General features: G+C 55.2%; 1 protein-coding gene across 1 annotated transcript in view; it reads right to left on the bottom strand.

Moving 5' to 3' along the window:
• Positions 1-1,389: 1,389 nt before the first annotated feature.
• ZFHX2 (zinc finger homeobox 2) overlaps positions 1,390-11,101 on the bottom strand; it is a 27,706-nt gene continuing 17,994 nt past the window's right edge. The window contains exons 13-14 of the mRNA XM_010831413.1: positions 9,631-11,101; positions 1,390-9,384 (exon numbers count right to left, since the gene is read on the bottom strand). The exon at positions 9,631-11,101 is cut by the window's right edge and continues 9 nt beyond it. Coding sequence (XP_010829715.1) covers positions 8,405-9,384; positions 9,631-11,101 — 2,451 coding nt within the window. The 3' untranslated portion in view covers positions 1,390-8,404. The remainder of the gene's footprint in view (positions 9,385-9,630) is intronic.

An 11,101-nucleotide genomic window follows, 5' to 3' on the forward strand; every position in this document is an offset into this window, starting at 1 on the left:
CCCCCCCCCCCCCCCCCCCCGCCTGCCTGCCTGCCTACCCACCCAATCCCAAATGGGTGCTGGATCAGGTGCCGAATCTGGCTGCCTCCTCGGGTATACCAGTCACTATGCATTGCTGTGTGTCTGCCACCGCTGCCTGGCACTCAAGGGGCCGTGTGTGTGTGTGTGTGCGCGCGCGTGCGTATGTGTACGCAGAAGTGAGTGTTATATGTGAGCCTCCTGGGCATGGGTGGGGGTTGGCACTGCGGTCGCCAGTCTAGTGTCCCACCCGAAGGACAGAGGGATGGGGTGGAAGGAGGGGAGAGGTTTGGGGCCTGGGCGAGCAGAAGCAGGTGCCTGAGTTGCTTCATGCTGCCTGCTTACAGGCATGGCCCTGCAGCTGCCACCCTTGTGCCTGTGGAGATGGAAGGAGGCAAATGGGGAGGGGGCAGTGGCGGGGGGCCTGGTGCTCTGGGAGGAAGGCTCGGTACCCAGGAGCCATTGGCATCACATCCGTCAGGCTGGCGCTCCAAGCGGGTGCCGCGGGAACGGGCCCCAAGAGGCAGAGAGGAGGGGCAGGGATGTTTCTGATGTCGCTGTCCATCTAGAGCTCAGCTCTGGGAACTGGTCGGACTGTGAGGTGGTTAGTTCTCTTCCAGCCTGGGAACGTGAAGTGGTGGAGGGAGAGGCCAGGCAAGTGCCCAGAGAGCTTCTAAGAGCCAAGAGGAGAGGTTGTGCCACTGCTCCCCAGGGAGACTCTTTGAGCTGGCAGGCCGGCCTTTGAGAGGCAAGGGGACCCAGCAGGAGGCGGGCAGGTGCTGGCAATGCCCAGGGAGCCTGGCACGGGCTCTGGTGTTGTGTGGAGCGGGGGAGGGTGGCAGTGCCTCTTGCCAATCTGGTTGAGAGGCTTGTTGTGCCAGGAGTGAGAAGGGAAGAGGCAAGATGTTGGGTGTAAGAGTGTGAGAGTGTGTGTGTGTGTGTGTGTGTGTGTGAGAGAGAGAGAGTTGTTTGGGAACACAGACTTTTTTCTGCCAGGACCTCCTTCCCGTTCCCTCTTAGGCATGGGGAGTAGAGCGACAGACGGAGAGAGGCGTGAGGACACAAAGGAGAAAGCACGCCATTGCCAAGACCCCAAGGAAGGAGGATGGAGAGGCTGGCAGTCCCGCCTGGCCCCCAGCCAGCTTCCTGCTAAAGATGGCCAGATCCTCTCGCCTGGTCTGTATATGTTACTCTGCGGGCGTGGCGGGGGAGGGAAGGGCTTGCTTGCTAGCCGGGGTCTGGAATGAGAAGGGCACCTTGCTGTGGATCCCATTTGGACGCTCCACTCTAACAAGTGAGATGTCTGGTCTTCTCCCTAGTGCCCTCCGCCCCTCCCCCCTCCTTCCACCCCAGCCCCGTTTCATCTCCATCACCACCTGAGTCCTACCGCTTGGCACCCAACCAACTAGATGCCGCCACGCTTGGCAGTGCTGCACTGGCACGTGAACGGCATCCCAGACCCTGGCACTGCAGCAAACCCAAAGCCGCTGAACATGCTCACGACCGCCACTTGGCGGCAGGGAGAGGGGTGCACACGGGCGTGCCAGGCACTGGGTGGAGCCCTGCTGTGGGGCAGCACAAGGGTGTTCTCCACAGCAGGGCTGAATCTGCGCCCTCTAGTCAGCTCCGACTCCGCCTTCCTCCCAGCCAGACCCCCCTGCCTTCTACCCCCACCACCTCCAAGAAAGGGGTTGAGATGGTGCCACTATCCATATCTGAGCAGAATTCCAAGGGAAGCTAGAGCATGGAGGGATCAGGGCATGTTCAAGAGTCACAGCCAAGGCGCCAGGCTGGTGGACTCCACTCCTGTCTGGGGAGCAAGGACAGAAGAAAAAAAATCCTAAGAGGGCAAAATGAGATCCTAGAGAGAGGTCAGCCAGCTCTGTTGTCACAAAGATGGTGCCAGAAGAGACTTGAAGGGAAAGACGAGAAAGAGGGAGGGGCCCTCAGGCCTTGCTGTTGGATCGTGGGGTGGCTGGTGCCTATGTGGATTTCGTTCTGCCCTCTGTGTGTGATTGGCTCATCTGTGGTTGAGTTGAACCGGTTCTTTTTCCCTTGCGATAAGGCCCATATTCAATAGCAGTCCTAGAAAGATGGAGAGGTGATCAAGGCCTAGAGTGGTGGAAAGGCGTAGGGAAGACAAAGGCACCTTGAACTTATCCTTCCAGAAAGACCACTCTGGGAGATTTTGTGTTTACAAATTTCTCCTTGGCTTCCCAGTTCAAGGTGGACAGATTTTTCTATTTTTGAAGTCCACTCTTGGAAGAGAGACAACAGATCAGCAGTGAGCCCTCCGGGGTAGAACGGAAGCTCTTAGGAGCAGAACCCAAGCATCTGTGGTAACAGAGACTGTCCCTACACCTCCAGATGCAGTGCCATCAGCAGTCCTGCTAAATTGGACTATGGGCCTCCATGTAGCAGGTTGGGCTTTCCTTGCTTCCTGGGTAGTCAGTGACTAGGAAGGTCTTCAAGTAGAAGAACTGGTGGCTCTGAATGATGTCATGGGAGCTTGGGTGGCTCTGATGAGGGCAGGACCTGCCCAGAGGCCAGTAAAGCCATTGCTCGGGCTGGGGGTATTCTGATTTCAACACCTCTGGAAGTGGACGCAGCTCTAGAAGGTGGTTTCCACAGCAGAGGAGAAAACAGGGAGGACTCAGCCAAGGGGGTGAGTGGGTGATGCCTGTAACTTTTTTCCTGTTCAAGAACAGCCACCATGAGCAAAAGACACAGTCAGACTTCCAAATGTCAGAGTGATGAGGAAGACAGTCTGAGGTGATGCTAGACCCTGTGGCAGCCCTGGGTGTAGCAGGGTTGAGCCTTGGATGCTGGAAAGTGGTGACAGGTCACAGATGTCTGTGGGGCTGAGCAATACACATCCGTCATTCTCAGACTTCAGAAAGCACAGAGTCACTTCAAGCCTGCAGAGAGGTTATGCTGCAGGCTGATTTAGTTGGTCCGCAGTGTGGTCTAGAAATGTGCATTTAAGACAAGCTCTCAGGTGACTGTGATGCAGAGGGACAAAACTCTTGACAACACTGTCCTAAGAGATGGCAGTCGCCTTAGAGGACAGTTAATCAGGTCTGGATCTCCCATGTCTTTTGCATCTTCCTTCATCCTCCCCAACCGTATTTGTGCCCTTATGTGGTCATTGTGGTGGGATATACGTATTGTGGGTTGTGGGGAATGTGTGTTTTAGGTGTGGGCAGCAGGAGGAAAAGGAGAGATTATGAGGTCAAATCAGGTAGATTTAACTTGTGAGAACTAGGTTTCTCACTGACAGGCATTATTGCAGAAGAATCCCTCATGGGACGCTTTCAACCCCCAGGTTTGATGGTTGGCTGCCCTGTTTCTGAAACCTCACCACTGAGAACCCCTTAGGTTAGGAGTGTTGTCAGGAGATGGCTGTCTGCGGCACAGGCAGTTGGGTGTGGACCGTGCAGCTCAGTATGGGCTGGGTCCTAGTTACACTTCTTTCTGGAAGCAGGTGAAGGTCCCTGGAAGTGGAAGCAGGGCTTGGCAGAGGCCAGTGCTCAGTGAGCTGCAGCCAGTGCTGCTGTTTGAGCACTTAGCGGGGCGGTCCTGGTTCGAGCACAGTGAGGGCAAGCTGGCAGAGAGAATATGCTGCGGGCTGGGATATCAGGGAGGGCCTATAGATGTGGGCAGTGCTGAGCTCCTGCTGATGATTTGTTCCAGGCTTTTAGCCCACTGTCTGTGTAAGAGTCTGTGTATGGCCAGGGTGGGTATGAGTCAATGCTGGTCACCTTTCCCCGCCTCACTGTCTTTCTGGTCCACTGATAATTCACCTGCTTCCCTGCTACCTCTATCAGACACCTCTCCATGGCTGGGAGCTGCAGGAAGCATGAGGCTCAGACTGCTGACAGGGAATAATGCCATTGACCCCTTGTCTCTCCTTTGTCTGAGGCTGTGGGGATTCTCTACACGAAGGAGAATGGTGGGGTGGGTCCTCACTCAATTTTATGTTCTTCTCAGAGTTTATGTCTTTCCCTGGGAGGCTTCCCCTGAGGATCACTTCCCATCTTGCTCTAAATTTAATGAGTGGTGGTCTAGGTCTTCTGCAGACATCCTCTCTGGGTTTTCTTTCATTTGATCTTTTCACAGTGTAGCCACGCTATAATGCTGTAACCCCTTGAGGCGGGGCCACTAGACTTTCTTATCGGAGCCAGAGCTTCGTTAGAATCAGGGCATTTCTTCCTTACTCAATCCTCTAGGAATGACATCCTGAGGGCTTACAAGTTTCTTATTAGTTGCTCCCCAATACCTGGCCCTTCCTGTAACACAGGCTCCCAGCCTAGTTTATCCCTGTGTTTTCCCCGGAGTTTCTCTCTGGTTTCTCTTCTACCTCCCTCTTCCCAGCATCACACAGCAGAGGAGTTTAAGGTCCTCTCCATGAATTAGTGGTCAACATTTGGTCACTCCTCCTGATACTGGTTACATTTCTCTGTTTATAAGCTTTTCTGAGTTAGTGTTGTATGAAGAAAATGACTGTATTGGAGGGTGTTTCTACTCAACGGGAGGGCCGCTGGGGATTCATGGCCCTTGTGCCTGTAAGCCGTGCAGCCTCTCCTTGCTGGCATCCGCGTGTATCCATGCAGCTTTCTGCGTGGTTCTGGTGCTGTTTCTGAAGGTGTGCTTGCTTGTTCTGTTGGTGCGGTTGCATTTGCAGCGTGCTGTATTTCAGGTGTATGTATCTATACAGGGGTGAATGATTAGACGATCGAGTGATCAGAGTGGCCAAGATTTGGGGATCAGTGATGTGGTCTAAAAGCCCTGAATATGGGGAAGGAACAATAGAAGGAATTAAACAGGTGGGTGCCACTGTGCCAGGAGTAACTGGCTTTCTTGGTTCTTGTGCATGCTTCTGTAAGTCTGTGCCAGGGGCCAGAGGGTCAGGGAAGAACAGCTCTCTTTCTGTGGTCCTCTGGCAGACTCTGACCCATTTGCCCAACAAGTCTTCACATTTTCTCATGTTCTTCTATAGATTTTGATTTTTGCTCCTAGTTGAGAATTGGGTACCTTAAGCTATCCGCACATAGGCTTTGGCTTAGAGCAAAGACAGCTAAGATCACAATAAGTAGGATGGACCAGAATTTGGGTGCTTTAGGATTTACGTATGTCAGAAACCCTAGGCCTTTGCCCCAAGCCGTGGAAGACCAATCTTGGGAGCCATGATTCAGGCTCACTTTAGAGCTGGGGGGAGGGGCGGGGGCGGGTCCTACAGGATGCGGTGGAAGTATTGTGTCCACCACAGGAGTGGAGGTACTGCACACGCAAGTTGGTTTACTGCTTCACAGAAGCTACACGTTTTAATCTGGGCAACTTGGCATTCACCTGTAGCATTCTTCACGGGGCCATGCCGACTCAGCCTCTCTCCACAGAACTACCCACTCATGTAATCTCCAGAGCATAAGTGGAGGACTTGTCTTGGGAAGGGGTTGGGGAGGAATGCTTCACGCCACTGGGAATGTGGAATGGCACCTTCCAGAAAGAAGCATGTTGACTGACTTTAGTCAGCAGTTGGCCAGACTCTTGTGTCCCCAGATTACAGGATTCCTGGTGAGGACAGCTCCGTAGTCAGCTTCAGTTCACAACTGTGAATGGACATGGTGTCCCGCACCAGGGAATCTGGGTGTAAGAGATTGTGTTGAAGAGCAAGAGGAGGATGAATCTGTGGCTATATTAACTCCTGGAAAAATATTCATAGTTCAAACTAAAGCCAACCTACCCTGGCTGTAAATCCCTAAAACGCATGATACCACACCTCTAATCATGCCACACCAGCTGTTTGCCAGTGTGTTTTATAAAATATTTCCTCTTCTCCTCCTTTTTTTTTCTTCTAATTTTTGTTTGTAACTTTTATACACAAATCAGATTCCCAGAAAGCAGAGTGAAAAAGCTTTTTTCCTCATATACATGCTGCTAAGAAAATAATTTTATACACAGAATTTCAACAGGAGAGAGCAAAGGATAGGCGGTGTGCATGAGAGATGCTGGGGTGGAGAAAGGTGGGGGCCACAAGAGCGAGCCCATGGTTGGGCAGTTTCATTCCTCTTGCCTGCATTTGTAACTGGCGTATTTAGCATCATCAGGATAACTAATCCACCCAACCCCTGATTTGCTAGAGTTGGAGCTTTTAATTTCAGAAATGAATGGGCCCGGAAGTGAGATTCACAGAACATATGGGGACTAGAGACCGAGCAGTTTTCCCTCCCCTCCTGTCTTTTCTGCACTGCTTCAGCATGAATATGTTCGAGGAGTGACCGACAGACCACAAAATCTCAGTCCCAGGGCTGGCTGGATGAGCGGTGTGTATGTATGAAATGGATAATGGTAGCAGAGCAGCCTGAAGGGAGCATGTAGAAGGAAACCACCTAGAAAGAGGAGGTCTTAGGGGCAAGGGTTGGAGGAGAAGCCATCTGGAGGACTGGAAAGTTTCTGCAGGCTTCTGCTAAATACCTGCTTCTCTACCCAGTGCCACTGCAGGTAGGCTTTGGGGTTGCCACAGTTACCACTTGATTCTTACAGAAAAACAAGGTTAAAGATGGTTAAAGGTTAAACCCTTATTCTAGCTGATTCCTCATCTGTTGGTTCCCTGGGGGATCTCTCCCTATCAAAGATTGACCTTGGGCTTCAGTCATCTCCTTGCCCACCCAGCCCCTTGGATGTCATCGGCTCTATGCCCTATGAGCCTCATAGGGAGCACCTCCTTTGGGGAGGTACCTCCAGAAGCTTCTGGTTCCTGGAGGAGGTAGATGTGGCTGGAGGAAGCTGGAAGCCAGGGCAGAGGATAGGGTTGGGAGGGGGGGAAGAACACAGATGGGGAGGAAGGCTCCCCACAAACAAAAAAGTTCAAGAAGTGCCAGAAATGTGAAGGGGGCACCAGGAAGGGAACAGAAGAGTTTTGTGAAAGAAGTGAATGAGAGCAGATGGAGGCAATTACATGCCTAACTGCCCAGTCCAGTCCACCCTTTCCTCCTGAGATGGCCAAGCCACTTTCAGTGACACTGACTTTTCTAACCCACAGCTGAGAATGAGGGGATGTTACCTGTCCTGAGAAAATACTCAGTTCAGGGGGCAAAGATGGGTCCCTCCCAGCGTCCAGGTTAAAGGTGGTTAAAGGTTAAACCTTTAACCTTTTCCCCATTACCAGCTTGTGGCTGGGCACAGTATGGGACAGGGCTGTACTGCTGGCAGTCTCCAGGACCGCTGTACCCAAGCAAGGACTAAAGTCATTGATCTTCCAGAGACAAGGTGGTTCAAAGAAACCCTTAAAATGGAATGGGGTAGGGAGTGACACAAACAGGAAAAAAAAAAACACTTGTTTGATGGGAGAGTTTTCAGGCTTTTTTTTTTTTTTTTCTGTTTTCCAAGTTTGTCATTAGTTCATTCCTCTGGTCTGGTCTCTCCATCTCTCCCACACGAGAGTTCGTGCTCTCTCTTTTTTTTGGTTGTGTGTGTTTCAGTTTTTTTCAAAAGAACTTTGGATTTGCCGTTGGTGGGCAGTGCCGGTCCCGGAGGCTGGATCCCCATGTGGCAGGGCTGGGACAAGGGGCAGGCCCACGGCTTCTGAGAGGATCTCTGTGTTTAAAGCCTTTGAGAATAAGTTAACTGCAGTTCCCAGGGTGCAGGGTGGGGGTTGGCAGAGGGGTTCCTGGTGCCGGCTTCTCTAGAGTCCAGGCCACAGGGGCTCCCCTGTCAGGTGAGGAGGGAGGGCTGTGAGGAGAGTAAGCCGGAGCACTTCCCCCTGCTCACCTCCAGTTTGGTTAGAGTTTCTTGGGCTCCCTGCCCATCTCAGGCTTCAGCCTTGGGAGCCAGCTGAGTATTTGGGAAGAGTTTGTGAGCCGTATGGTACTCTAGCCGAGGAGGGTAGGAAGAAGGGGAAGTGGCAAAGTTTATTTTCCTTTCCCCTTCTTTGTCTTGGGTTTTCTTGTTTTCCTTTCTTTTTTTTCTTTCTTTTGGTGTTTTCTCAGTCAGTGGAACAGCATGAGATAACATGTATTTGCATGGTTATAGGCGTTAAGGGGTGACTGGGAATTCAGTAGGAAAGAGGCTGTAGGAAGATGAAACCAAGGAGATTTTGTGCCTGGTGGGCAGGCAGACGTTAATGGATAATCAAGATGGGAAGATGGGTGTGTGCGCCCATGGAGACCAAGGGGCAAGAATTTGCGAAGGGTTGGCGTGTCAGTGGGGGTGGGGGAGGAGGCAGGATTCTGCTGGAGGTGAGGTGTGAAGCCCACTGGGGGTGGGAACGGAGATTCCCGTGAGGTGGGCGGGGCCGGGGGGGGTGAAGGATTTGCGCTCCCCACACACCCCTTGGAGGAAGAGGAGACCTAAGGCCCACCCTTCCCCCACATCTTGGTTTATCTGTTTATAAAGCTAGAAGTGTAGAGGTAGTAGTCGTTTTGGGGTTGGAGTCCGTGTGAGGTAATCTTGCTTCCTCTTTGGCAAAAGCCACCGCAGCCGTGGCGGCAGTGGCAGCGTTGGTGGCCGTGCCAGGTGGGCCCCCTGGGGGCGGGGCCGCCTTGCGCCTGTGGGCCGAGGAGCGCAGGTGCGAGGCTAGGGCCTCTCGCCCACTCAGCAGCACCTCACATGCCAGGCAGTGGTAGGTACAGACGGGCACCCGCAGCGGGGCAGGCACGGAGCCCCCACAGCCCCGCCCAAAGAAGCAGAAGGATCTCTGGTGAGCAGTGGCCGGGGCCTCCCCATCAAACGCCATCTTGCACTGGCGGCACAGGTAGCGGTGGGTCACATCCACGGTGGAGATGCCAGGGCTGCCCGTCAGCAGCTCATCGGCCTCCCCAGCCTCCCCCTCCCTGGGAGCAGGCAGTTCGGGTGGCTTCGGAGGCGCTGTGGCTGTGGGCTCAGGGGCCTGGGGCGGTGGCTGGAGGAGGGCGTTGGGGAGCAGTCCGATGAGGGTCTGAGGTATCACCGGGTTCATGGGGAACAGCCCCTTCTTCATGCCATAGAGCTGTTGGAAGTAGGCCCCCGGCAGCTGGGGGCCAAAGACCGCTGGCGGTGTGGCACCCCCTGCAGGAGGCAATGGGAAGGGCAGGAACTGGCCCCCCAACAGGGCTGGGACAGTAGCCTTCAATGCTTTGAGGTTCTTGAGGGCGTCAGCGGAGGAGTTGGTGGGGGCTGCGACTGGCTTTCGCTCACCAGAAACCTTGTCCCCAGAGGGTTCGGGGGGTGGGCCCGGGGCAGAGTCAGTGGTGCCTGCTGGAGAGGGCTTGGTTTGGTCAGGAACTGGTCTCTGAGGTAAAGGGCAGCCTGGGCCAGCAGTCTGGACCACTGTGGTAGCAGGTAGGACCGAAGTGGCAAGGCCAAGGAGGCCTGAGGAGGCTGCAGGGCCTAGGAAGATGAAGAGTGACGATCAGCCACCTCCCAGCACCACCATCCTGCCTGCTGGAGATGACCTCCTGCACACTCACGCCTTCCACCACCTAGCCTCCATGCTCCCTTCCCTCCCGCACCAGTAGGAAACACAGGGAGGCCCAGGAGGAGACTGGAGGCAGAAGAGTCAGGAAGGGAAAGGAAGGACACCCCATTAGAGGGAGATGCCCTCTGAAGCCCAGCTCCTCCCAAGCTCTCACTCACCTGAACTGAAAGGAGCTAGGCTGCCCAGTGGGGGCTGGGCCAGAGCTGGGCCAGACAAGAGGACGGGGGCCAGGCGAGGCAGGGCCGGGGCAGCCCCGAGGGGCACAGAGGCAGGTGCAGTGGCGGGCGGAGCCTTGGGAGCCGGGGCTGCCTCAGGTGCTGGTGCCAAGTCGTAACACTTGCTTTCACTCTTCAGCTGGGCTCGGACTGCCTCCTTAAGCTTGGCCAGGTGCTGGCGGGAAAAGAGATGGCCTCGGCAGGAGACATAGAAGTCATATTTGACGTCACAGTAGGGGCAGTCAGTGCGCTGGGCTGCCAAGGGGCTCTCACTGCTGCCCCCAGCCCCACCAACTGCTGCCCCTTGGAGCTTGGCCTTCTTCTCCTTGGCGCGAGCATTCTGGAACCAGACCTGGATGACTCTCTTGGGCAGCCCGATCTCCTCGCCCAGCACCTCGCACTCCTGCATGGTTGGGGTGCGGTAGGCTTCATAGCAGGCTTTCATGATCTTCAGCTGCAGGCTGCTCATCTGGGTCCTATAGCGCCGCTGCCCCATCCCATCTGGAACTCCACCTCCAGCTCCTGGGCCCCCACTGGCCCCTCCAGCCCCAGGGGACTCTGGTTCGGCCAGACTGGAAGCTGACGAATCACTTAAATCCCCTGCTGATGGACTGCAGGCCTCACTCTCTGGAGAAGCTTTTGATGGCTCCTCCGGGCCCTCGTCCTCACAGGGTGGAGGGGGAGCTGGGAGAGGTAGAAGTGGCTCTGGTGTCAGAGTGGGGGGCTCTTTCCCAGGTGGCAGGAAAGGCAGGGGCCCGGCAGCCGGGGTGACTGTGGGGTAGGGAAGAGCAGGTGCATCCCTCTTAGGGGCCTCCCTCCCAGCCCCATCATCTGCCTTGCCCAGCAAGAGGTTGAACTTGGGGAAGGGTGCAGGGCTGGGTGTAATGGGGGGCTTGACTGCTGGATTGGGCACCCCCCCAGGGGTGCTTCGAAACTGGCCCTTCCGCTCCCGGGCCCTGGTGTTCTGGAACCAGACCTGCACCACTCGCTTCTTGAGCCCCACCTCCTCAGAGATGCAGTCGAGCATCTTGCGTGTGGGATTGGAGTCCTGCATGTACCAGCGGTATAGGATCTCCAGCTGCTCGGGCAGGATGGTGGTACGCAGGCGCTTATCCCTGGGGGGCTCGCCCTCCCCACCCACCCCCACTTCACTGCCCGTTGGGGACAGGCTACCGTCCTCGTGCTTCCGTTTGAGGGGTGGCACTGGCGGAGTGCCTGCCACCAGGGGGTTTCGCTCCCCAAACACAAGCATGGGCAGGTCTAGGAGGTGGGGGGCAGCACTGGGCTGCACAGGTGGCAGGAAGTGGAGCCGGCGGTGGTTGGCCAGGAGGTCCTGGTTGGGGAAAGACAGGGCGCACTGGTCACAGGTATGGACTGGGGAAGGCGAGGGAGGGGCCCTGCCTTCGGGCTCTTT

Source organism: Bison bison, unplaced genomic scaffold (assembly GCF_000754665.1).
Source record: "Bison bison bison isolate TAMUID 2011002044 unplaced genomic scaffold, Bison_UMD1.0 scf7180017864526, whole genome shotgun sequence".
In the NCBI taxonomy this organism is placed as follows: domain Eukaryota; kingdom Metazoa; phylum Chordata; class Mammalia; order Artiodactyla; family Bovidae; genus Bison; species Bison bison.